We start from the raw sequence: 26846 nt of genomic DNA on the forward strand, positions 1-26846 counted from the left end.
GAACAGGAGGATTTATTGGAATTTGTTTCAAAGATTCTTTTTTTTTCTTTCTTTCCAGCTGAATGTGATGAAACAGCAACAGCACAGGCCTGGTGTGATCAGCAATGACCAAGTCTTTGTGTGCATGTCTCAGGCAGGAGCAGAGCCTGCCCAGTGCTTTTTGGAGAAAGGCACCACTAGTGTATTCTGGGAAACCAGACCTTTATCAGTGGCTTTTTTTTGCAGTACCCTGGGTGTCTTCAAAACCCATGCTGGTCCTCCCAGAGACACCTGAAGTCAAAATTCATGTTGGAAGCAGAAATGCTAAGGACACAACCAAAACACCTGGCCAAGCAGGGCCAGTATTTGCAGTCCCAAGTGAGTTGGCTGCCAGGACACCACACCTGGGCTCAACAGGACACAGGTGATACTTTTGTCATCTGCTTTTGTGCTGTCCCTTGCTTGAAGGCACATCAGGTGAGTATGTCAGGTTTTTTCTTCTATGCCCCCACAGAGACTGGGATTGTCAACCCAAACAGCCCTGGGTAAGTGCTCCTGTTCTCACATGGCAGAGGTGCCACATCCATGGCCATGCCATGGGGCAAGGTGTCACATCCATGGTTACACCATGGGACAAGGTGTCACATCCATGGCCATGCCATGGGACAGTCCAAGACGGTCCAAGCAAGACCTCTCATGCACAGCCAAGCTGCCAACCTGTCACATCCCTCCTGGGCTTCACCAGAGGCACCGCCCTGAAAGGGGTAAAAACAATCAAAGGACTTGAGACATGAAGGACAGTTGCTCCTGAGTGACAAATAAATAGCAGGCTTGCTGGAAGAAAGCCCTTTGGAATCCAACGTCTGTCGCCCCAGTGCTGCCAGGAGCCTCGTCAGGAGATCAGTCTCTAATTATAACTCATTTGAAATGAGTTGATTGAGTTTTCAATTTCTTTTAAAAAGGCAGAGAGTTGGGGCCAAGGCTTGTGGGGGCCTTGCCCACCACTCCTGCCCTGCTGGTTGATCACAGCGTGAGTTTGTTCCTATGTACAGCTCCTTGGAGAAGGAAAGAGTTTCAGCTGCTCTTAGAGAAGTTGTGAAGGGAGGAAGCGCCTAGTTCTGGTGCCGCTTCATGTGGAGAGCCAGATGGTCAGAGCGGGAGAAGCAGCGGCCGCAGGTGAGGCACTTGAAGGGTTTGGCACCCGTGTGCTTCCGATAGTGCCGGGTGAGCTCGTCGGAGCGGGCGAAACGCCAGTCACAGCCTTCCCAGGTGCATTTGTAGGGCTTCTCACCTGTGGGGAACAGCCACAGGTCATGGGCACAGCACATCCAAGAGCCTACATGGACAAGCATCTACCAGGTCTCCCAGTCACACACTTTGTCCTCTCACAGAATCAGTTAGGTTGGAAGGGACCGCTGTGGGTCATCTGGTCCCACCTCCTTGCTCAAGCAGGGCTATCTGTGCTGATTTGGGCTGGGGTAGTTAACTTTCTTTCCAGGGGCTAGTATGGAGCTATGGTTTGGATTTGTGCAGGGCACAGGGTTGATAATGCAGAGATGTTTTTGTTATTGCTAAGCAGTGCTTACTCATAGCCAAGGCCTTTTCTGCTTCTTGTACTGCCATGCTGGCAAGGAAGTTGGGGGTGCACGGGACACTGCTGGGACAGGTGACCCAAACTGACCAAAAGGATATTCCATACCACATGACATCATGCTCAGTATATAAAGTTGGGGAAGAAGGAGGCGTTGGGGAGATGTTTGGAGTGATGGCATTTGTCTTCCCAAGTCACCATTACACATGATGGGGCCCTGCTCTCCTGGAGGTGCTGAACACCTCCTGCCCAAGGGAAGCAGTGAATTAATTCCTTGTTTTGCTCTTCTTGTGTGTGGCTTTTGCTTTCCCTATTAAACTGGTTTTATCTCAGCCCATGAGTTTTCTCGCTTTTACCTGTCTGATTCTCTCCCCCATCCCATTGATGGGGGGGAGTGGAGCTTGGCTGCTGGTTGGGTTAAACCATGAACCATCCAAGAGCACATGGCACAGGATTGCATCCAAATGGCTCTGGAATACCTCCGGTGAGGAAGAATCCTAACTCTCTTCGAGCAATCAATGCTCAATCACTGCACAGTAAAGTTCTTCCTTGTATTCAGGTGGAACTTCCTGTGCATAAGTTTCTGCTCATTACCTCTTGTTTTATTGGTTTGCACCACTGAGAAGAGCCCGATCCATCTTCTTGGCACCCCCCTTCAGATACTTATATACATCTCTTGGAGATGCTCAATCTCCTTGGGAGACACAGGAGGACACCCAGGGCTGGTGGCCATGATGACACTTGGCACTGCCCAGAGCCACTGAGGGAACACCAATTGTTCAGCTGCAGTAACTATATCTTGTCCCTCTTCACCCTCCTCCTACTTTGCTTTCTAGGCTTGTTTTCTAGTGCTGTTCAAGTTCCTGTTGGATGTTGGAGCATTTCTGGCTAAAAAAACCCCAACTTCTAAGAGGTCTGGGTTTTTTAAATTCAAATCAAAAAATTCCTAAGGAACATGTTGCTGCTCACTCAGGTGTGGGGGGCACCAGGAGAAAGGCAGAGTTTATGACATCTAAATTTGAAACCACCATCCAGTGAAGGTGGTTGTCCCATCCCTGAAAGTATTCAAGGCCAGGTTGGGCAGGGCTTGGAGCAACTTGGGCTCCTGGAAGGTGTCCCTCCCCATGGCAAGGCGTTGGACTGAATGACATTTGGAGACCCCTTCCAACCTAAATAATTCCATCATTCTATGATCTAACACTCTCTGCCCCAAAGTTCACTCACCAGCAGTTCCCTGTTCACAACACATGGTGTTTTCTTCAGAGCATTCAGGTGATGTCATGCCTCTGCCCTCTCCCCCCTCCCTCCCATACACACCTATTCCCCAACTGAAATCAATTAAATCATGCAACTCCTCAGCCAGCTGGGAACTGGGCTGGAAAACCCACGTCCGCTTCCAAAAGCCTGCGTGCCCAGCCTGCAGAGCTGAACCCTGGCTGCAGCCCTCTCCACGCAGGGTGTGGTTCTCTCAAATATTAGTCCTTGCTCTTAACAGCCTGAACAAGCAGGCAGAGTTCAGGGAATGTGCTGACTTTCCCGACCTCAAATATTTACTGTTTCCTTGGCCAATTGCTGAACACACCAGCGCGGCATGAGCGCACGTACACACGCAGCATGCATGCACAGGCATGTGTGTCCCGTGCTGACATGCTTCCCAGCCAGAGGCTGTTCTTCCCCACAGCCCCTGTGCTTCACAGAACCATGGAATCATGCAATGGTTTGGGTTGGAAGGACCTTAAAGCTCATCTCATTCCACCCCCTGCCGCGGGCAGGTACACCTTCCACTAAACTAGGCTGCTCCAAGCCCCATCCAACCTGGCCTTGAGTACTTCCATGGATGGGGAACCCACGTTTCACCAGGAAAGTGGAAACATTTGGCCACAGCAAGATCTACAGTGGATAAAATATGAAAGCACAGACACATGAACCTAGAGGAGACAGGGCACCAGGACCATATCCTGCTCCTCAAAAAGCCCTTGGGCTCTGCACCACAGGGAAGAGGGAGGTGTGTTTTTTATGGCTCAAGTAAATACAGAACTTGCAGTGGATTTACAAGCAGTTATAAATTGGGTGTTTACAGCACACAGAGGATCTCAGGGCTGTGTTAGAGTGCTAAGACCAAGGCACCATGCAGCCCAGACATTGTCCCCACCAGGTCACCTGCCTGGGTCAACTCCACCCTGGCCCTTTAGTTTTAAACAATACCTGGTTGATCTCCAGGCTAGAAACCAAACGCTTTCCATTGTCCCAGGAGCTGGCTCCATCTCCCAGGACAGCACGGCAGGGCAGGCTCAAACAAAGGAGCCAAACTGACATTCCCAGCGCCAGGAGGCGGGGGAGCAGCCACTGAGTTATATATTTAATCTCACAATGGCACCCAGGAAATGAATGGTGTCTCCAGGAGAGGAACACAGTCCAGCCCATAGCAACGGGCAAACCACAAGGAAAGATCTCAGAGATCAGGTACTTCTCAGCCTGGCTGCCATCAGGCAGGGAATGAAGAGAAAGGACATGATTAACCCTTGAGGTGATGGAGTTGAGGCAGCATCAAACTGGAGTTTGGACTATCCTGCTATTGCAGCTCTGATGGTGTGTTCAGCAAGGCTGAGGTCTCAAAAACAAAACATGAGGCTAAAAAAATGGATGTAGAGCCCTTGAGCCTGTCTGTGTATGGCTTTGGTTGGGATTCCCTTCTTTTATTTGCCCCACAGCACCACCAGTTTTCTTAACTACTCAGGTCACATTTCAAAACAACCCAAGTTTTACTGGATAAATCTTTATGCTATGAGTGGTAAGGAGATGCCTAACTCAGATGGGTCGTGGCCTGGGCATGGAGCTAGGACTCATGCTCTGAACAGAAAGGGAAAAGAGATCTTGAATTTTAAAGCAAAAGCCCCACCATAGACCTGAATGCAGACTGGGACAAATGCTTATTATCACCAAGCACTAAGAGCCTGGACAATGTCCTTCCTGTTCCTTTCTTCCACCCCTTCCATGCTGTTCTCCAGGCTACTCCTGCTCCTACCCAGACCCTGCCAAAAAAATATTGTGCCTCACATACAAAGACAAATTCTTTACTGGCATGTTCGAGGGGCTGATAAGGGGAGACCAGAATGGAGCCAAGAGCAAGAACCATTTCCCAGCATCAGGATGGGGTTTGTTCGTTGTTCATAAAAACAGAAAAGTGAACTCTGGGCCAGCTTAATTGCTTTCCGTAAAGATCAGCCCTTCTATAAAAGAGATTTATGAGGGCACTGATGGTTCCTGGACTACCTGGGGATCTGATAAAGTTTCAGGTATAATAAATGCCTTAATGAGGGGACCTGTGCTCGAATGCACAAGTGCCACCGAGCTAGGTTTAGCTCAGGGAAGCTGTTTGTGGTGGGATCTGTTCTGTGCTGTTTACACCCGCAAGGCACCTTTGCCCTCAGGAATGAGGGCACAGCCCTTCTCTACATGGATTTGGAGCCTTTCTCTATGTGGATTGGGAGTGATGCACCACTGGCAGCATCCAAAAGGACAAGCACTGAGCATGAGTGGTCAGCGTGGTTGGTACACAAGGAGATGTGAGGAATTCAGGCTTCTCCTTGGGAGCCACAGGGGTGCTTGACACAAAAGAAACAGCCCTTTTCTCCTCAGAGGTCCTATGTATGCAATGCAGGCCTTTATGCAATCTTTCTGTAGGATAAACAGGATCAGACCTGGGTGGGATTTGGAAGATCTCGAAGGAAAAGCTCAGAGTGACTGAAAATCATAGAGTCAAAGAATAGATTGGGTTTGGAGGGACCTTAAAGTTCATCTCGTTCCAACCCCCTGCCATGAGCTGGAATGTCTTCCACTAGCCCAGGTTGCTCCAAGCCCCATCCAATTTGGCCTGGAACACTTCCAGGGATGGGGCAGCCACAGCTTTTCTGGGTAACCTGTGCCAGTGCCTCACCACCCTCACAGGTAAGAATTTCTTCCTAATATCTTATCTAACCCTGCCCTCCTTTAGGGCAAGGGGGTTAGGGGTACCTATTGCAGTCCATTGACTTTAAAGCCTCCAAGAGTTCTCCTAAATTGCAAACCACCCCAGCAGAAGGCAAGCAAGCACACATAGGAGTGTATAGTCCTATAAACCAGCACAAACACTGAGCTTTTTTTAACATGACCATCAATAGAGCTGCCTGTGCTCACTACCCTCACAATCGGCTCAGAGACATTCTCACTGGCATTACCACCAGGCAGAGTGTAAGAAGCACTGGTGCTGTGCTGCTCTTACCTGTGTGAGTCCTCTGATGTGCCTTCAGGTGGGAGCTCTTGGTATAAACTTTTGAGCAACCTGCAAAAACAGAAGAGAAACAATTTCCCTGTGAGGAAGGAGCCCTTGCTCAAACAAACCCAGAACTCTGATATCTGAGGTGAGGGACAATGCAAATAAGCCTGGTCATACCCACTTGGGTTCAGAATTTGTTCTCCAAGACAGACAGACAGACAGACTTTTACAACATCTTTTGCCACACAATCCTAACACCTATGGGCATTGTGTTGGGAATTAGTGTGGGAAGAGGCAGGCATAGATATTCAATCCCCCCTTCCTCCACCAGACAGGGTGAAAACACTCAATTCACCCCCCATTAGCTGCTGGCTTTATGCTGTCCTGGATTCCACACATAACTGATATCACTTTGCAAAGCTGAAGAGAATATGTATTTTATAATAGTCCCAGCCCCAGCAGGAAGCAGGAAACACCAGGTACAGTGTGGAGCCACAGCTTGGCTTCCAGGTTGCTGAATAAAGCCAGTGGGAAGTTTTTTAAGATCAGCAACAACAGGTTTAATCAAAGAAAGACTCTAACAGAAACACTGGGACTTGGGCAAAAGTTTCAACGACAGGTGGCTCAAAATAAGTTGTTGTTAGTTCCTCATTTCAGTTAGATAAAGCCTAGGAAACTCTCTCCTGCTGCCTTTATGGCCCTGCTGCTTTGTGTTTTGACAAGCATATTAAAATAGGAATTTGAATTTTTATGACCTGCATGAGCAATATGGGCACATTTTTCATTCCAGAGTTTCCACCCAGCCTAAAGGAGCCTCTTGCACGAGATCAGCCTTCAGGCCAGTCCTGCTCAAGTGGTGCAGGAGCAGCAACTGCCTTTCCCTTCCCTGGTGGGAGGGGCTAGTGTCCCAGTTCAGTTTTGCTTCTGGTGGTCTGAAGCCTTGGAGGTCCCTCACCCACAGGAGAGAGATCATAGAATCCTGGAATGGGTTGGGTTGGCAGGGACCTTAAAGCTCATCCAGTTCCACTGCCCTGCCGTGGGCAGGGACACCTTCCACTCGACCAGGTTGCTCCAAGCCCTGTCCAGCCTGGACTGCAACAATTCCAGGGATGGGACAGCCACAGCTGCTCTGGGCAACCTGTGCCAGTGCCTCACCACCCTCACAGGGAAGAATTTATTCCCAATATCCCATCTAACCCTCTGACAGTGGGAAGCCATTCCCCTTTGTCCTGAATCTCCAGTCCCTTGTCCCAAGTCCCACTCCAGCTCTCCTGAAGCCCCTTTAAGCACTACAAGGTGCTGGATCAGGGCTTCGCAAACAGGTCCCCCTGATCATCCAGTTCCTAGTGTGAATTCTCTGTATCTTCCATCAATTCTCGCTGACCATGTCAGTGAGAACTGCTGCCCCTGACAGCCATCCTGACTGGTCTCACCTCCAGCTGAACCTCAGAGTGAAGGATTAAACATAGTCCTCCTCCGTCTCTGCACGTACACACCACCGAGCCACCCACTGTTTATTCAGCACAGCTTGGTAGGGGTTTTTTTTGCACCACAAGCCAAAATCCAGCTAAAAGCAGCTTTCTCTTAGTAATGAATCCTGCAGGATGAGACTCTTCCTCTGACCAGTCAGATAAGAATGATGAGCCTATCTCAGAGCAGTGGTCCATTTACACCCTTCATCTGTCTCCCACCATGACCAGCAGAAGGTTACAAATTCAGAACTAGCTGTCAACCACAAGAACACAGGTTCAGCTTCTGGCCCAGAAAGTCCCTAATCTGCAAGTTGCCAGAGGGTGGGAAAGATCTCTCTAAACATGTATGTATTTCCTGAGGTCATGGCTGAAGACAGAATCTGGGCTAGGCAAGACTCTGGGCTGATCTATTCCAGCCACTCCTGTGCCACAGAAAGAACACATAAATCTCACAGGAGACAGTTAGGAAATTACTTTCCTCAGTTCACTCACCCTATGGGAAAACTATTTGCTAATCCTCAACTGCTGTTGGCTGGGGATTGACCCAGGAAGCAGGAGGTGTGGGTCCCTGCACTAGGAATGGTGATTTCCAAGCCTTCACGCTGCTGTCATTGGGATCTCTCACTTCTGATTTATAGAATCATAGAATCAACAGGGCTGGAAGAGACCTCAAAGATCATCGAGTCCAACCCTACCATCGTTACTAGACCATGGCACTAAGTGCCACATCCAGTCTCATCTTGAAAACCTCCAGGGATGGTGAATCTACCACTTCCTCAGGTAGCCCATTCCAATGCCTGATCACTCTCTCTGTAAAAAAATCTCTTCCTAATATCTAACCTAAACCTCCCCTGACAGAGCTTGAGTCTGTGCCCACTTGTCCTACTGCTAGTTGTCTGGGACAAGAGACCAACCCCCACCTGACTACAACCTCCTTTCAGGTAGTTGTAGAGGGCGATAAGGTCACCCCTGAGCCTCCTCTTCTCCAGGCTAAACAACCCCATCTGCATCTCTCATGTATCAGAGAATCCCAGAGTGGTTTAGGTTGTGAGGGACCTTAAAGCTCATCTCATTCCACCCCCTGCCATGGGCAATAATACCTTCCACTAGCCCAGGTTGCTACAAGCCCTGTCCAACCTGGCCTTGAACACTTCCAGAGATGGAGAATGAATGAAGGAATGTGCAAATGTGAGTTTGAAGCTGCAGACTCCACAAGCTCTTTGTGCACATTGCAGGAAACCCTGCAAGGTCTCCTCACGGGTCTTTAGATGGACATGTTTATGCACTGTGGTGACACAGGGAACAGCTTCAACTCTGGCCTGGAAAAGTTTTTATGCAAGGAGATTGGTGAGACCCTGGCATGGGCTGCCCAGGCAAGCTGTGGTTGCCCCATCCCTGGAAGTGTTCCAGGCCGGGATGGATGAGGCTTGGAGCAACCTGGGCTAGTGGAAGGCAGTCCTGCAAAAAACTAAATGGCCTTCAAAAGTGCCTTCCTACCCAAACCATTCTGTGATTACACTGCAATGCCCTTCCACAGCACCCTGGTGTAGTACATGAATCCACAGAAGTACATGACACAGAGACACTCAGCTTCATTGCCTCTTTGGAAGAAGAGAACTGGGACTACAGAGACAGCCCAGCAAGGCTGCCTGTGGAAATTACTTGCTGGTTTTCTTCCCATGGGAGAGCAGGAAAGGAAGGATCAGTGAGAAAGGCAGCATGGTTTCACCTGTAGAATGTGTGGCTGCTTGGGGTAAGGCAAGACCAGAGCAAAACAGGCAGCTAAAGAGCAGACTTCCAGGAGCATCCCTGTGCTTTGCAGGAGCTCTCTGCCTCTGGGAGACAGGCTTGCTTTGGCCAGAGTGCCAAGGGGAAAGGGAAGGGAAGCAAACAGGCATCAGCCAGAGCAGATGGGATCAACCTCTTTTATTCCCTCCTACCTCCCTGGGGCTCTCCACCCAGCTCCACAGCTCCCATCATCATGCAGATAAAAAGATTTCAGATTAAACCCCTACAGAGGCCCAAGGCAGCCCCTACCCAGCCTCAGTGTGCCAAGAGACTCCTCAAAGCCAAGCCATGTGCATACCTGGGTAGTCACAGTGATGGATTCTCCTTTTCTCCAGCTCAGGGTTGTTGCGTCTGTTGTATTTGGGAGGCTGCATGACAATGTGCCCCTGGGAGAGGGTCCCAACACCATTGGGGACTGGGGGGACCTGGGATGACTGGACCAACTTCAGTCCAAAAGTGGCTTCATAGGATGGTGGGGGAGAGATGGTGTTGATGAGCTCAGGTTGATTTTCTGGGCTGCCAGGCTGCGAGTTGGGAGGTGAAGGGGGCAGGTTCACCCCTGGAGCAGGGTAGAACTGCCCAGACATGTTGAAACTTCCCTGTCCCTGGGAGACATGTGGGTACTGCTTAAGTGGCCCTCCTGACTGGACAGGTCTGTGGACCACACCAGACATGGTGCTGCCTGTGGACATGGTGACACCACTGAGACAGTTGATGGCTGTGGTGCTGCTGGAGGAGGATGTCAGAGTGGGAATGTCAGCACTGCCATTGCCCAGAGGCAGCTGGTAAAGCTGGGATTGCTGTGGGTTGGCAGATAAGGGGATCTCAGAGGGCATCTCCTGCTTGATGAAGATGTTGTTCACTGCCACTGACTGGGGCATGCTGAAGACACTGGTGAAGTCAGGGAGGGTCTGCGTGGAGCCGGAGGCCGATGAGCAGGGCTGGGCGAAGCTGGTGCCAGGCTCAGTTTTGATCTGTGGGAATGGTGCCATAGGTTTGGGGGGCCGGTACAGTCCCGTGCGCAGATGTGTCGTGTCCGGCAGGATCACGTTGATGTTGACACTGTAGGGCGTGGAATTGGGCTTCTCCGTGGAGAAGAACTCATCCACCACAGAGGCACTCTCCCGGCGGTACTTCTTGTCTGGCATCATTGGCATGGGGGGCACCTCATTTGAGAGGTACTTATCCATTTCAGAGCGTGCCTGTGGCAAAAAACATGGACAGGAGAACTTGTGAGGAGAGACCTTGGCACCCAGTGGTGAAAGTCCAATGTTCACCAGGGACTTGAACTAGCAGGAAATAGAGAGAGTGGCAGGAATGGCCCAGGAGCCAAAGACTGAGGTGGTTTAGCTTCGGTCTCTGACTCAGCCAGCCTCCTCATGAGTGAATCACTGTCCTCTGCCCCACTTCCCTCCTCCCTATCTCCACAGATAACACAGGGTAGCCAAGCAGAAGATGTAGTTAGGAGAGAAATACAGCCTGAGAAAGAGGAGACAAGATTTGGGTACAAAGCCTTGGTCACACAAACAAGAGAACTTAACACTAGGAATGGGATGAAAGCAGAAGCTCTGCTCCAGTCAGCCTCACACTTTGGGCATGTCAGATATGCAGCCCACCTGAGACATGCTGGCTCTGGTCTCCTTTAAACTCAGCAGCCTGAGATGCACTTTTTCCTGGATGGTATCTTTAATTAAATGAGAAATTCTAGAACAATACCTTTAATTGAGAATAATTTGGGCCTAGAAATCTTAGTGATGTTGCCACTAATTCAGTGTACTCTGAGGCTAATATGGAAACAGCCAGGCACACTCTCACTGCCTCACCTTGGCAGTGACTCAGCCCTCACCTAACCTTTGGGTTAGTTATCGTTCTGCAGAGATGTTTCTACAAGTCTGGGTACTCCAAGCTAACAGGACCTCTGGCTCAGACAAGCAGGTTCCTTCCCCTCCTGGTTCCTGTCTGCTGTGGCATCCCACTGGATCCAGGCCCAATACTTCAGCAACCTGATGAAGCAATCCGCTAGGAAATTCATCCCCTGGCATTTGATGACTCAAGTTTTGCTCTTTGTGGTTACAGATACCAGTGCTAACGCTCTTCTGTAAAGCTCCAGCCTTTAATTATGTGGTTATCCATGTGTCAAGCTCCTTGCAAAGCCCTCGGAGACTCATTCATATGTAGAGGAGCTGGCAAAACCACCAGGTTTCCCTGGCAGAGCCTACAGTGCACTCCAGGAGAGTGAGTTGATCTCACCCCACACCCTGCACGCTTGAGCCCAGGCTTTTACAGCCTTGAACTATGTCACCAGAGTGCCATGGGCCAAAGTCATCCCTGCTGCAACCTCATTGCTCTTAACAAAGCTGGACAGGACCCAAGAGATTTCCTCACCCTTTCCAGCGAAACATATCACCTGTGCTTCCAGCTCATTCAAAGAGCCTTTGCACCTCTAGAGCTGTACTGGCAATGCATGGGTGAGCTGGCTGCCAGCCAACACAAGGACGTGCACAAATACAGCCTCTTCCACATGGGGAGGAGCTCAGGGAGGCTGGGCTGGGACGGGCTACACTGCCCTGGAACCGAGCACACCACACTGGGACTGGGTTCTTTACGCTGTGCTGGTGTGTGTACACACTGTGCTGGAAATCCTGGGGGATCATAGGATCATTACAATTGGAAAAGACCTCTAAGATCATCGAGTCCAATCGTGACATATCTGTTTTTATAAAACATCCAGGCCCTGAAAAGTCCCTGCCCTTGTTAAAGGAAGCTCAAGCAACAGCCCCCTACATGCTCCAGAGGAAGCACTCACTCAGGGGTACTCTAAAGCTCACAGAGTCATAGAATATCCTGAGTTGGAACAGACTCCCGTGGATCATTAGTCCAACTCCTGTCCTTGCACAGGACACCCCAACAATCCCACCATGTGCCTGAGAGCATTGTCCCAATGCTCCTTGAGCTCCACCAGGCTTGGGGTCATGACCACTGCCCTGGGGAGCTGTCCCAGTGCCCAACCACCCTCTGGGAGAAGAACCTTTTCCTAATATCCAACCTAAACCTCCCCTGACACAGCTCCTGCCATTCCCTTGGGTCCTGTCACTGGTCACCAGAGATCAGCACGTGCCCTCCCTTTTTACCCTAAGGCATCAGCAGGAGGCAAGGAAGGCACTTCGAGACCTCCCAGTGTTCCAAAATCCCTGATTTCCTCCTTGCTCCTCCACGCAGTATCCAGCGTGGGTTTCTGCCCTAGGGAGAACATGCCAAAGTTTTGGAGCCAAGCCCTGGGTGCTCCTGACACTGGCACAGGCCAGGTTCCCTTGGGAATCAGCTCGCTCTAGGCAGTACCAGCAGCTCTGGATGCCACACATACCTGAGCCATGAACGGCCCCACTTGCCAGGAGTGGGGGCAGGGGAAGCTGCTGGATGCCTTTTAGTTCTACACTTCCCTTATCTCTGGCATTTCACTTTCTCACCTTCAGTTCCCAAGGGAAAGCCTCCCCCCCACACTACTCCAGTGGGTCCTTATGCAGCAGGTGACCAGGCAGAAAAATAATTATGGAAAGGTGTGGATTTTAGAAGTCCTTTCCAAACTCAATGATTCTGTGGAGGGCCCTAACTTCAGATCCAAAGCTGCATTCTTAGCCAGAGACACCCTGTCCTCTGCCTGCCCCTGTCTGGTGTCACCCAACCTCCTTTCCTCCCATCACCTACCTGCAGAGCACAGCCTTCTCCTTGTCTTTCCATTAAAACCCAATAAATCACCGCCTAATCCTGAGCAGCCCCAGGCTCCTGGGGAGGGACACCAGATGGGAGGACATCAGCCCTGTCTGTGGCTGCAGTCCCACTGCTGTGGCACGGGCAGGACCTGAACAATGATGGTCCTACCCTATGGAATGCTCCCCACTATGGGGCAGTTCTGCAGGAACCCCAGGGACAGGCATCTTCCCAACAGGGACAAACTGGCACTGTTTGTTTGTGGCTCAGAAACACCTGGCAACCACTGACCACATAGCACTGCTCAGCCAGGTGCTGGCACCTCAGAGCCCAAAGTGCTTCCCAACCAGTGCCCCATCCAAAACCACAGCAGCTGAGGGAGCTGGGGGAACTCAGGAGAGTTGGAGACTCAGGTAGGACCTTCTCACTCTACAACTCCCTGACAGGAGGTGCAACTAAGTGGGGGTTGGGCTCTCTCCCAGGGAACAAGTGACAGGACAAGAGGAAGTGGCCTCAAAGCCACACTAGGGGAGGTTTAGGTTGGATATTTAGGAAAAGTCCTCCCTTGAAAGGACTGTCCAGCCCTGGCAAAGGCTGCCCTGGGCCATGGTGGAGTCACCGTCCCTGGAGGGATTTAACAGCCATGTAGATGTGGCACTTGGGGACATGGTTAGTGGTGGCCTTGGCAGTGTTAGGGGAATGGTTGGACTCAATGGCCTCTAGAGGGCTTTTCCAATCTAAATTATTCCATGATTCGATGACCTTCTAGGTGCAGGGTCAGCACAACTGGGATGACCAAGTGCAGACATGTCTGTGTGTGATCCCACTCAGGTGCCTCTGACTGTGACTCAGAGCTCCTGTCACAGTTGGTGGGATCCAGTTAATAGAGACACACAAGCCAGGAGGAAGACAGTGACAGATGCCCAGGGTCTAGAAGACATGGAGTGACATGCCATGTGGCAGTGGGAGCTGAAAGGATGGAGCGGAGGTACCACCATGCCCTCACACTGGATCTGGGTGCCCTACACAGAGGTGTGTGGGGAGGATGTCCCAGCTCAATCTCTTGGAGACTTTAGTGGTACCTCTCACCAACAGGAGCAGAAGAGTGCAAGGGGAGGAATGAAGACTCACCTCCAGAATGAGTGGTGGCATCCGCTGGTCCATTCTCATTGGGTGTAGCTGTGGGCAGACAGGGCTGGGTTAATAGGGTGTCCACCCTGCAGGCCTCCCCAAACAACCCGGGCCATGGAGGGCAGCACCCCTCTACAGCTGTTCTAGCTCCAAACAGGCCACAGCCCTCCACCATGAAGTAGAGGGAAGAGTTATCTCCAAATCCCAAACCAGTATTCATCAGCTTTCTGTGAGTTCAGCATTCACCTATGCCTCATTCTCATCCCACATCCTTCTCCTACTGCTGCCACACTTACAGTGTGTTCATCTTCTCCATAGCCACTTGGTTTCACCCAAACTCTACCATTTCTCCGGCTATACAAGACTCTGGTAAAGCCTTCTCTTCCCTCCCAGTTTGAGGCCATGCACACATTGCCAGGCTGGTCACCAAGACCAGTAACAGCTAGAAACTGGTGCAGGCTTCCCTCTCTAACAGAAAACCAGCAAAATCAACTCAGTTTTCCCATTTTTGAGGTGTTCATATTCTGGGAGTTGCATCTAAATGAAGGATGTTCCTTGAAAGACCTTGAAAGACCACTGAGCCCCACAGATACCAGACAAGCTGGGGATGCTGAGAACTGCCACCCCTGGAGATCTGCTGGGCATCATGTGTCCATAGAAGCATGAGGAGATGCTTAAACATGAAATCTCCAGAGTTTTGGGGTTGAATGTTGTGCCCCATTACCCCATCAGCTGGAAGAAACTGCTTCAGAAGCACCTGCACCTTTCAGCTAAGCTCTTTCATGGGTAATCCTGAGTCTGCAAGTGGTGGTCCAGCTGCTTCTTCCCTATTTTGGGGTGAGCCACACCAGGAGACCAACAAACCCTCTGCTCTGTCAACTGCCTGCAGTCAACCCTGCCATGGTGTGTAGTGCAAACACAGAGGAAGGATTGAGGGCAAAGCAGGAAGAAGCTCCACGGACACTGGGTCTCTGCAGCCTCTCCTGCCAGCTCACGCAAGTGCCGGCAGCAGGATGCAGCCCTGCCTGGGGCAGCTCCAGAGAGGGCAGCTGGGGACAATATGGTGGGCTCACAGGAGACAGCAATGACCTGGAATGACCAGCCCATCCCTTCCTCCCCATCTGCCAGGTTGATGCAGGGAATTAACCATTTCCTTGCTTTTTTGAGAAGGACTGAATTCAGCACACACCCAGAGTGGTCAATTCACCTCAGTAGTGCACGAGGTGCCCACTGTGACTTGTCGGGGAAAGCTCCCAGGGCCTTCCAGATGAAGACCCACCAGGTCTTTAGTGGAATCTCTGGATCAGTTTCCCTTACAGTCACTAGCCATGCCAACACTGCAACCACCAGAGACTGGGATGAAGTCAGGAGGTCCCAGACAACACCAACTGCATCAACAAGCTCCAGCAGCTATCACAGGTCAGTAGCTCAGGGGAAACACAGGTAGAGCAGACACCAACAAACCCTGTAGTTTAGAGATGTCTCAACTGGAATCGCTCACAGAATCCCAGAATTGGGATGGGAGGGACGTTTAAAACAATCTCATTCCACCCCATGCCTTGGGAAGAGACACCTTCCACTAGACCAGTTCGCTTCAAGCCCCATCCAATCTGGCCCTAAACACCTCCAGAGACAGGGCAGACACAGCTTCTCTGGGCAACCTATGCCAATGCCTCACCACCCTCACAGGAAGGAATTTCTTCTCCCATCTAAACTTACTTTCTTTCATTTTAAGCCATCTTTGGTGTGAGCAGAAAGGGAAAGCCAACAAGAACTCCCTTTCACACAGTCAAAGCATCAAACTCCAGTGGTATTTTCCCCTCACAGCCACAGTACCTGTTTCTGCCTCTGGACGAGTGTCTCTTCAACTTGCCACAGTAAAGAAAACCAAAATTAAAACAAGAAGGAATAGGCACAAACAAGCACTTTGTCCACTCCACTAAGGCCACTGGACACCATAGTTTGTCACTGGACCATGTTACACTCAGTACTGACATCCAAACCCGGTGACCAGGATAACCTCAGGAGCAGCCTCTGGGAGAGCTGGATGATGTGAAGCCCCTAGCACTGTGAAATCAGTAAAACCCATCCCTGCAAACCAGTGGCTTCATGAAGAAAGTCATGACACCCTGCTTGCCCCAGAGTGGATTCTCCAGTAGCTAATACATGTGGACATAAGTCTTCCCCCTCTACTCCCTGCCAGTTTTCATAAATCCTGCAGGAACCTCCTGCCTTGGAGACCTCTATCCCTTGTTCAGGTGTTGTCAAAGGCTGGGTAAGGTGTTATCAGGACATGGATCAATACAAGCAGAGTCCAAGTCAAACATTTCTTGGGAGGACACAGATAAACCAGCGCTTGAGCCAAAGGCACCGATTAACCATGAGCGTCGTTAGCAGAGCACAGAGCACCACAGGCTGTCAAGGCAGGAGGTGGGATGTGTCAGTCCCATGATTAAAAGCTTTCTAATCTGTAGTTGATAAATAACAAACTGCCATAGAAATATCAGGTGTTGTCACCACATAGCAGCAGCAGAGAATAAGGAGAGAAATCAATGTTTGCTAAACAGACAACAAGCTTGTAAAGTTGGCAGAGGGAGAGGCTGGTGGGAAAGGGTTTGGGGTGAGAGGGGAGTTTCATCAGCACTCCCTTCAAGGCCTGTGCTCAGCCCTGCCTAACCACAGCCCCCATCCCGTTTCCCAGATGGAGACCCCTTCCCAGCTGGATCCCAGGCTCACAGCCAGCCCCAGCCATGATGCTGTGCTGGTCACTGATGCAAAGAGCTTTGGGGAGAGGGGTGAAAGAAAAATGTCATGTCAGCTTGGTACATGCAGAGCAGCCAGCAGCACAACCCCAGATCCAGCTCTGAGACCCTCAGCATGAGAAGGATGTGGAATGGCTGAGGTGAGTCCAGAGGAGGCCATGGAGATGCTTTGAAGGCTGGAGCACCTCTGCTATGGAAACAGGCTGGGAGAGCTCGGAGGGTTCAGCCTGGAGAAAAGAAGGTTCCAGGGAGACCTTCTAATGCTTAAGGGGGCTGCAAGAGAGCTGGAGAGGGATTTTGAACAAAGGCTAGAGTGACAGGACAAGGGGGAATCATTTCACACTGCCAGAGGGCAGGGTTAGATGGGATATTGTGAAGGAGTTCTTCCCTGGGAGGGTGATGAACTGGCACAGTGTGCCCAGAGAAGCTGTGGTTGCCCCATCCCTGGGAGTGTTCAAGGATAGGTTGGATGGGGCTTGGAGCAATCTGGTCTAGTGGAAAGTGTCCCTGCCCATTGCAGGGGGTGGGACAAGGTGGGCTTTAAGGTCCTTCCAATTCAAATAATTTTGTGACTCCATCATTCTGATATGGGGTTCAAGGGATGGGAGAACAGCAGGGCATCACTCCAATGCCAAGGAAGGCCCCTCCTCGGGGTGAGGGACCCCGCCAAGCACAGGTGTGGGTCAACGGTTGTGCCTGTTGTGCTGGCCCTGGGATTATGTAGCACAGCCTCTTTCTCATACATGCACCTGCATGAAACTCCAACCTCCAAGGGAATCAGCAAACAATGGGAAGGATAATCATCAATCAACCCCCCTGGCAAGTACCTGGCAGTGCCCCTTTAGAGGCTCACATTATAAATAGACTGTATTTATATACAGATTTGGTTCAATATCAGCGTTTATTGTCTCCTAGTTAAATATTGACCTGAGTAAATATTTGTTTCTCTGATCATTTGGGTTTGATACTGACCTCGATCGACGTTATTTTCTGTTTGTTCCTCAAGTCTTCTGGAACTCTCTGCAAAACGGGATTAGCAAAGAACCCCCCCAGGACTCTTCCTTTCAAGTACAATGTTTGGCTGCTGTGAAAAACAAAGCACCATTGCCAGACTGAGCTCATGTGGGAGGTGCTGGGCTGAGGAAGGCCCTGGATGGGCTCCTCTGCTTGTTCTGTCTCACAAGGGTTCAGAGCAACTCCAGGATCAGTTGCTGCCCTTGAAGCATTCATAGAATCATTTGGTTTGGAAAATACCTCTAAGACCGGCAAGTACAACCATTAGATCATCCAGTCCAGCCATTTCCCTTTTTCCTGCAGCAATTCCCTGCCAGGCCAAGAACAAAGGGTGTGAGGCCCCTGTCCTGCCTAAACCTGGGGGTTCAGGGTGCTGGAGGCAGGGGGGGGTGTGCAAAGCTACAGGCTCACCTGTTGTAAAGATGCTGGGGAACAAGAATCCTGGACCAGGTGCTCCGTGACCAGGAGAACAAGGAGATGGCAACTGAAATCCCTTTGGGACAGAGGAGGCTAGGGAGCAGAATTCACCCTCTCAGCCCCCTGCATAGAGAGTGCTGGGGGTGCTCACCCGCTCCGGGTCACAGCTGACCCCAAGAGGTGTTGGGGGTGTCTGTGTTACATGCAGTGGGGCAATATTCCCTAGTTTTGGCAACTCAAAGAGTGGATATCCACACTGGCTGGTGCAACCTCTCCCTGGAGCCCACGGAGGAGCCTGACAGAGATGATTTACCTCAACACCTTTCCATCTTGAAGGTACCTTCACCTTTCCACCTACAAGAGCAGCTCCTGGAGGAGGATAAAGATACACACTTTCTCCAGGTTTCTGCTTATGGATTGCCCAGAATCTAAGCCACACAGCAGCAGGTCCAGAGCGTTATTCCAGTGCTCTTTCCTGCCCTTGTGTTTGAACTACCCAAGGTGATTATCACCTTTCAGGAACCAGGAATTTGCCTGAGGCCAAGACTCACCATCCAGGCAGATGTGGGCAGCAACATTCAGCCTCTGGCTGAGCCAGTAGGCAGCAACATTCCCAGCAGATTTGCTGACTCTGTTTGCTATTCTTTCCCTCCAACAGCTGATAAAGACTCACTCAAAGGCAATCTCCCTCGGTTATTTATCAAAGGAATCATGCCACTGCAGTCAGCAATCCCAAAGGCCAAGGGAACCAGGAAAAACACCCTCATCCAACTCTTAAGGTCAAGTGACTGGAAGAGGAGCAGTTTGGAACAGCCAGGCTCCAGTAGGTTTGAAGAGAGCAAGCAGAGACCTTTCCAAAAATTAAAGTCATAAATAACTAAAAATAACTAAACCTTGGAGACTGAGCCTGGAGCCAGCAGCCATAGCATCTCCAGGTCACTGTGGCCATCCAGCCCTCAGTCACTTCTAGGTTGACATCAGAGTATCTCCACACTAGTTCTGCTTTGTGCAGAACTACCAAGTGCCACCTCAGCCCTGGATAGAGCCTAAAGACAGGTGGGAAATGGGGTTGGCATCTCCCCTCACCCATAGCTCCCTGCTCTGCCCCATCATGAAGGCAGTTCTCATCAAGTGTGGGAAGGGAGGACATGAGGACTTAAGGCAGTAGTACCTTCACACACAGCTTTCAGGATATTCAGACTCTTTCATTTATTAGTTGCTCCTGCTCAATGAAGGAAGGGGTCATGCCCCTCAAAGCCAACTGGAGGTTTTGCATCAAGCCAAGCGGGCCCTCACTGCTGGAGTCCGAGCGGGATGGACTCTTGGTATGAGCTGCTACAGCCACTTTGTTGGTTTTTCAGGAAAGATGAAATGGTTTAATGTTGTTTCAACTCCTGGAAGATCAGGAAACTTCAGCCCCAACCAAATCATGCAGGAACTCAAGTGTTCCCCAGTTTACACATGCATAAATCAATGCCAAATTTGCACATCTACCAGGAGCTGGTGTCCCCCTGCAGCTCCATTTCTCCTTCTGAGTTCAGTCTTTGACCCAGCACATCCTCTCTACTGATTCTGAGAAGATGGAGGCTCTTGGATGTCACCATTCTGGTGAATGTCCTGGACAAATGTCCTGGACAAATTCATCCACCGGTTTCTAGCTGTTGCTTGGTCATAGGACATTGGGCTTGTCATTGAGTCTTCCAGCTCAATATGTAACCCCTGGTTACACATCCCTGATGCAAATCCTGAATGGATCATGACATAGAAAAGGCTGTCAGAGCTCACAGGGAGCTTCCCCAGCTGGGTCATGTTGGGATTCTCTCTGCCTCACTCAAACCATGGTGAAGCTCATGCTCATCAGTTCACCTCCCCCAGTCCAAGGCAGCACATTCCCAGGGCAGGGTCTGACAAAGACAGTGAGTCATCAGCTGCTTGCTGGGGCTTGTGGAGTCCTCCTGGCATTCAGCACATCATCAAACAGGCCCAAAAGCCTGTTCTTCCCAGTGAAATGCACCAGGAAGTCCCAGCACCCCATGCAAGGTCAGGTTTCACGTGCAGACAGCAAATCCCACCGTCCCTGTATCCCTCCACTTCCTTGCCAAACCAGTCAGCAAAACAAAACAAAACAAACCCTAAGGCAAACACAAACATCATGTTGGAACGAGTAGGTCTTTAGGCCAACTCTTCTGCCAAGCTTACACAGCACAAAGCCAAGAAGACACTGCCAGAACAGGGACTGAGGGGGGATGTTGGAGCAGGTCTGTCCACTGCAGCTCCTTCTGCTCTGTGCGCTATCCTCTGTATTTCATGGGATAGTGGAATGGTTTGGGTTGGAAGGGACCTTAAAGACCATCTAGTCCAACTGACTGCCATGGGCAGGGACCTCTGTGCTGTCAGGAGGGTCCTTGTGTTGGCCTGAGAGCAGAGAGCCTCAAGAGTTTCCTCCAGATCCATTCCCCTCATCTTAAACCCTTAAACATTTTCCCTTTGTATAAATGAATCACAAATTGCTGTTAATTAAGGGAGATTGATTATAGGGCAAGCCAATAACAGGTAATTGACAGTTCCCATGAGAAGGCTCTGAGCACTGGAGAAGCTTCAGCTGGAGCATTTCAGGGTTTTCCAGTCCCTGGGAAATGAGAGCTGCAACACTTGTTTGGTCTCAGAGGGGATGTCAAAGAGCCAAACTAATGGTTTTGAGTTCTCTCACTATGCAGAACCACCAAACATTGAAAGTCACCCAGAACAAAATGTTATGAAGTGTTTTGAATGATCAGTTGGAAGGAGAGATGCCCCAATTTTCCCATTCAAATTAACAAACTTGAGCCATTTCCACATTTTAGAGAAGACCATCAAACCTGTCCATTGTGAGAAGGATTTTCACTGGAATCTATCCAGTCGCCTCTGATATTCAGCTCCCTGAACTCTCCTTGAGAAGCAGCAGAATGATGATGTTGTACAGGCAGTGTTAAAATGCTGGACTGGATGGGCTAGTGAGTACCCACCACACACCTCTGCCCTCTCCAGGATGAGGTCAGATTCATGAAACAAATTGCCTTAAGTGTGATAACAGATGGAAAAACATTCTTTTCTCCTGCGAAGTAATAAGTGTTTTCAGATAAACCTGTGTTTTCAAACCAGCTATAGTGGGACCAATTCCTTGCCTTTCCTTTCTCCTGCTTGTACTGGAAATATTACAAAGAGAAGGTTCATTAAATGGATTTTAATACTTGCAAATCCTGTTTTTAGTGGAAACTTGGAGCCCCCCCAATCACATTTTAAAAAAAATCCAAATAATAATTTTCCAAGAATTCTCTCAGCATGCTGAACTTAATGAAAGATTCTTTGTTTGAGTTTCAATCCGAGCTTGAAAGGGGCTGAACCTCTTTGATGTGGTAAACAGCCCATGGGTTTTTTTGGAGAGTTTTCATGCTAGCTCAAGTTCTGAGAACATCTGAATTGTAAACATGAGTTCTCCAATCCCTAATCCCCAACTGGACCCTGTGACTCAGAGAATTCGCCAATGGAGCACAAGAAAAGCAAATATTCTAATCAAGGGGCTCAGCTAACAAGACTGTGTAAGTGTGATTATTTGCAGTGGATGGGTTAGATAAAAGAACTCACTGGACCAGGGAAGGAGAACAAAACAGTGCAGGGTAGGTGACCAAACAGGTTTGAGAGGGGAAAACTCACAGTTGATGATGCACCAGCCAGAAATGCATTACCCTAAAGCTCGGTGAGTAAGTTCAGATGACGCTGATTGCTTCCCACACACTTCTCAGAAAGAGTGATAAAGGGAAGTCCGTTGCAGTTATTCTGGAGTCAGAGTCCCCTGCTCATTTTATCCTTTTCCAGCTTTCCAGTTGCCTTTTCAGTGTTCAAAAAAATTCCCAACATCACCACACGTTTTTCCAGCTAATCCACCACCTCTCCAGTCAGCAAGTGGAGAACAGGCTGCAGCGAGGAGGCCGAGGACAGCACACCTGTAATCCTTGTCTTCCTCAGTGCTGTCCCCTTCCCTCACTCCACACCTCCCTGAGCCAAACTTCCCCCAAGCAGAACAATCAGCCTTTGTCCCACCCAGACAAAGCCACTCTGCTCCAGAGCTCAAAGTTCAGCCGAGCTGTTTCATCCTGCCCCTCTGCAGATACCTGGGGAACATGGAGGGGGGGATATAAAAATCTATAAACTAGCAAATGTGGTAGCTGAGATCCCCCAAACTTCTCAGGTTTTGGCTGACTGGTAACACCAGTTTTACCCAAAGTCTGCTGAGCCATAGCTTCCTACTTTAGACCTGCTCCCACAACAGGATCTGACCTACAGTAAGACCACCACCCCCCAACACACATGTGGGCTGGGGATGCTCCCTGAGGGTCTTCCTGCAAAACTAAAGGGACAAATTGATCGTTTCTGGAGTTCTAGCTTAATTCCCCATAGCCCTGCAGACATCTGCCAGGCACAAAGCCCATCAGACTTGCAAATCTGAGGGCCAGTCCTGAAAACATCAGGCCTCAGCTATTCCCAAAGCAAAACAGTGGGCAGGATCCCTCCCTCCAGAGATGCCTCCAGCCAGAGGCCATGCAGGGCTCAGCCCCACCAGCTCCCAACCCATCACCTTGTGCTGGGAGCGTTCAGGTGAGCTTGTTCCTCTGTGCCCACATTTAACTTGCCATTGCTATCACCACATTTCAGCACACCCTCCACCCTGTGCAGGCACCCTTTGGAAATTAATTTGGCACACTTCTATGGATTTGATGGACATTTCTGAAAATGTCTGCAAAGCCAGGAGGATCCCAAAGGGCAGAACATCCCAGACACCCAAGAGGGAGTGAAGAACAACTTCATTCTGACCAGAGAAGCACATATAAGTTACATGGATAGAACAGCTCAGGAAGAGGAAGAAGGGACCAGCCACTGAGTCCTCAGCAGGTCACACCGGCTTGCTCCGCTTCAGTGCCTGGAAATATAGGATCCTGACAGGGGCCTCAGCTCAGCTCCCTGCTCAGTGAATGAATGAGGTCTAAAGGAGCACCAGGCGCTGGGGGTGGCAACTTGACTGACACGTGGCAGTGTGAAGCCTGTGCAATCCCCTCGCACCTTTACCACCTGGCAAAGAGAGGCAGGAGACACCTCTGTCTGCAACACCACGAACTCAGCTTGTCCTCAAACACAGGCACAGCTTAGGAAATGGGCACTGCCTGTGGACCTCACGTCTGTTGTGTCCCCAGGCATGGGGGACATCCAGCAGCCACATTCAGGACCTTCTCCTGAGTGTACTGGGCACAAGCAGGACCCCAGGAAGAGAACGTGGTATTTTCAACCTCCTCTGAGCACTCAAGGAATGACATTAAACTGCAGAAAGGTGCCCAGGCTCAGCTACCCCTTTACTAAAGGGTAGTGAGGCACTGGCACAGGTTGCTCAGAGAAGTTGTGGCTGCCCCATCCCTGGAAGTGTTCCAGGCCAGGTTGGACAGGACTTGGAGCAATATGATCTAGTGGAAGGTGTCCATGCCCATGGCAGGGGGTTGGGACTGGATGAGCTTTAAGGTCCCTCCCAAACCCAAACCATTCTGTGATCCCATGACTCTACCCCCAGCCACAAGCTGTCAGCATCTCATTGCGGGTCCAGAGCAAAACTCCAAAGCCATCATCTCCCTTCCCCCTGCAGAAGGCCAAATTTATTCACTGCATGCAGCTCCTGACAGCGCAAGGAAATGAATCACTCCTTGACAGCTGTACTGTGGACTTCATCTCAACTAATAAAGGATCTTTATTTATTGAAGGCAGGACTCCTTCCTGGCCCTGACACAAACCATGTCTGTATGAGCAAGACCCATCACCCTGGTTCCAACTGGGCTGTGCAAGATGCTGGATGACTGGGGAGCAGGAAAGCCCATCCCTGGTCCAAGAGAGAGCCACCTTCTAGTCAGCACCCCAGCATATCCATGTTCACAACAAGGATGTAGCAAAAGGACTCACATCTGTGAGATGCAGGACATGGCACTCAGGGACAAAGCTACTCCAGAGACAGAGCAGGATTGAAACAGCTCCTGACAGCTGTACCACTCCTAAAAAAATGCTTGTCCCAGCTTCTCCTGTGATACCAGAATCAAAGCCCCTGCCAGAATAAAGTCAAACACCATAGAACATTATTCCACACTGTTGAAAGGGTACAGAAATGCCATTCCCAATACTGAGGACCTGAAGTGCCAGGAAAAGCTCGAGGGAAACAGCACCTTCCTGACTCTATCTGATCTGTTCAAGCACCTCCCAGATGCTGGAGATGTTTCCTTCCTCATGAGCCCCTCACCCAGCCCTGGGGCAGGGCAGGAGGGCAATGAGTCAAGGAGCCAAGCAGGGAGCGAGAAACTGCCTGTGGGATGGGAACTGGGGTTAGGGGACATGAGGGAAGCCCTTTATTGCCATTTCTCAGCTTGCAGCAGCACAGCCCACCCAAGGAAGATCTCCATCCACACTCATCAGGATCTTCCTTGTCACCCACAGCAGCCTCTCTCCCCACTGAGTACTCACAGGTCTTAACACAACTGCTCTTGGGGTTCCTGGTACAGGTAGAAAGGAGTTAAATCAGGGGACAGGCTGTGGGTTTTGTCCATATCTCTCTCTCCAGCAGCTTCTTCATCAGGTCCTGCCCTTGCTCAACACTCTGCAAGCCCAAGTTCAACCTCCAACACCAGACATCACCTCCTAATTCCTAGTCAGTACAATGCACTGAGACAGGCATTGCCTTCCCCAAATCCTCAAGGGCAGGTGATGGCAGAGTCATCTCCTCACAACTGCAGGGATAGCCTGTAGAAACCAGCTCCTGTCCTGCATATGTTGGACAGGGAGTGGGGAAGTGCCATCTCCTTCCTGACCATGCAGGCAACCTTCCTCCTAGAACCAACTCCAGGATGGTGGAAACCCAGGTCTGTTCTCACCATCTTGCTTTGCATCATGACAGCTCTCAGAAGAGGGCAGGGATCAGGCCTGTACCCCCAGGGACCAAGGGAGACCACTGCATAAAGCCACAGGAGGCTCCAGGAGGAATCAGGGTGCATACAGGACCTGGCAGTGGGGTAGATCATCACCCAAGCACAGCCCAGAGGGACATGGTCATCTGTCTAACAAGCAGCAGGTGATTCCAGGAGGCTTCCCCAGCCCCAGGCCCCGAGAGCTGCTGTGGCCCATCATACCCAGAGGACCAAGAACAGCCAGGAGGAATCACAGATAAAGCCCTGGTGCCCCTCAGTCCTTTCACTCCTAGGGAGGACCTGACAGCCACACAAAGGGACCAGCTCCTCCTCTCCTGAAATGCTCCCCTGGAGGTGCCTTGCTTTTGCTTTTATTTATTATTATTTTCCACCTTCCCTCTTGAGATTTAAAGGGGAAAACAATGCTTCTGGCCAATTAGACTCAAATCAGGAAGGAAAGCAACTTTTCTCTCACAAGCCCTTTTCTCTCCTCTTTCATCTGTTTGCTTTTTCATTTGGGGCCTGGTGACTGGAAGGGCTAAGAAAAAGGGGAAAACTGGTCAGAAACTCCATTAAGGATTTCCACCTATTTTTCCACCTATATTTCCACCTAACTCAGATCTCCGAATTTTTGAAAGAAAATAGCTCCCATCTTCCACCCCTGTTCGAAAAGCTATTTGAGGGGGGACATATGACAATGGGACTTTGAAACCACAGAGGTAGTTTGCTCCTGTCTTTGACTGAGCGTGGCAATCCCTTGGAGAGCTGGAGCAGCAGAAAATGCCCCGTGGCCAACAGCCTGAGCTCTGACAGGTCACAGCCTTTGCCATAAGCCTTGTCAAACTGCTCTGATAAACACCCTCCTGGAACAAAGGGTTCCCAACCATGCAGCTTTTCCACCCTCCAGCTATGACAGCTTCTTCAGTGTCTCCTACAATGCCACAGCCTCTGGGACCCATTAAGAGAAAGGGGCCAAAGCATGGAAAACTCCTCCCCAGATGTGGGGTCCAGCCCCAGGTTGTCAGGGTGTTGCCACCCATAATACTGCACCTGTGGGTGAGCCGGTGCTCAGCTCCAGCCCTGTAGCTTCCCTGCTGCCATCCCAGGGACCCCATGGTCCATGAAGAGACAGGAGATGGTCTATAGCAAAGGGGTGACACCCCCAAGGCCCACCTTTTTCTGTCACCACCCTGGAGCAAAGTGATGGTGGAGTGACATTGCCCCAGGGACCAAACTGAGGGTAGAAATCCCCTTTCGCTTTGCAAGACAGCAAGGATGGGGTCAGGGGCTGAAGGCGTTTCCAACCATAGGTGGGCTCTGTATCCCCATGTCCCCCACAAGGAGGACAAGAGGTGGCACAGGACCGGCCAAAGCCAGGAGGTACCACTGTCTGTCTGCCCCCATGGCCACAGCCAAGGTGTGGGACAAGCACCAGTCCCACTGCCTCATCCCACCCAGCAGCAGAGCTACAAAGGTGGGGAGAAAGCAAACCTCACCCTCCCTCAGAGAGTTTTGGGGGAGGTTTGGAGGGAGCTGACACATTTTCCAACTGGGACAGACCCCAGAGATAACCCACAATTCTCAGAGTCAGCACCCAGCCCTCCAGCTCCAGATAACCCCCCATACCCAGAGAGGAGGAGCAAAGGCTTGGCAGCCCCGGGGTTAGGGGAGAGGTGCCAAACCAGGACCACCACATGGGATGGGGGAGTGAGCTGCATGGCCCTCCCTCTCCATCTGACCCCCACATTGAAGCCCACC

General features: G+C 50.6%; 1 protein-coding gene across 1 annotated transcript in view; it reads right to left on the reverse strand.

The window, feature by feature from the left end:
• Positions 1-1091: 1091 nt before the first annotated feature.
• LOC103799532 (Krueppel-like factor 5) overlaps positions 1092-26846 on the reverse strand; it is a 27291-nt gene continuing 1536 nt past the window's right edge. The window contains exons 2-4 of the mRNA XM_009071860.1: positions 9384-10287; positions 5832-5891; positions 1092-1270 (exon numbers count right to left, since the gene is read on the reverse strand). Coding sequence (XP_009070108.1) covers positions 1092-1270; positions 5832-5891; positions 9384-10287 — 1143 coding nt within the window. The remainder of the gene's footprint in view (positions 1271-5831; positions 5892-9383; positions 10288-26846) is intronic.

This window comes from Acanthisitta chloris, unplaced genomic scaffold (assembly GCF_000695815.1).
Source record: "Acanthisitta chloris isolate BGI_N310 unplaced genomic scaffold, ASM69581v1 scaffold22653, whole genome shotgun sequence".
Lineage (NCBI taxonomy): Eukaryota > Metazoa > Chordata > Aves > Passeriformes > Acanthisittidae > Acanthisitta > Acanthisitta chloris.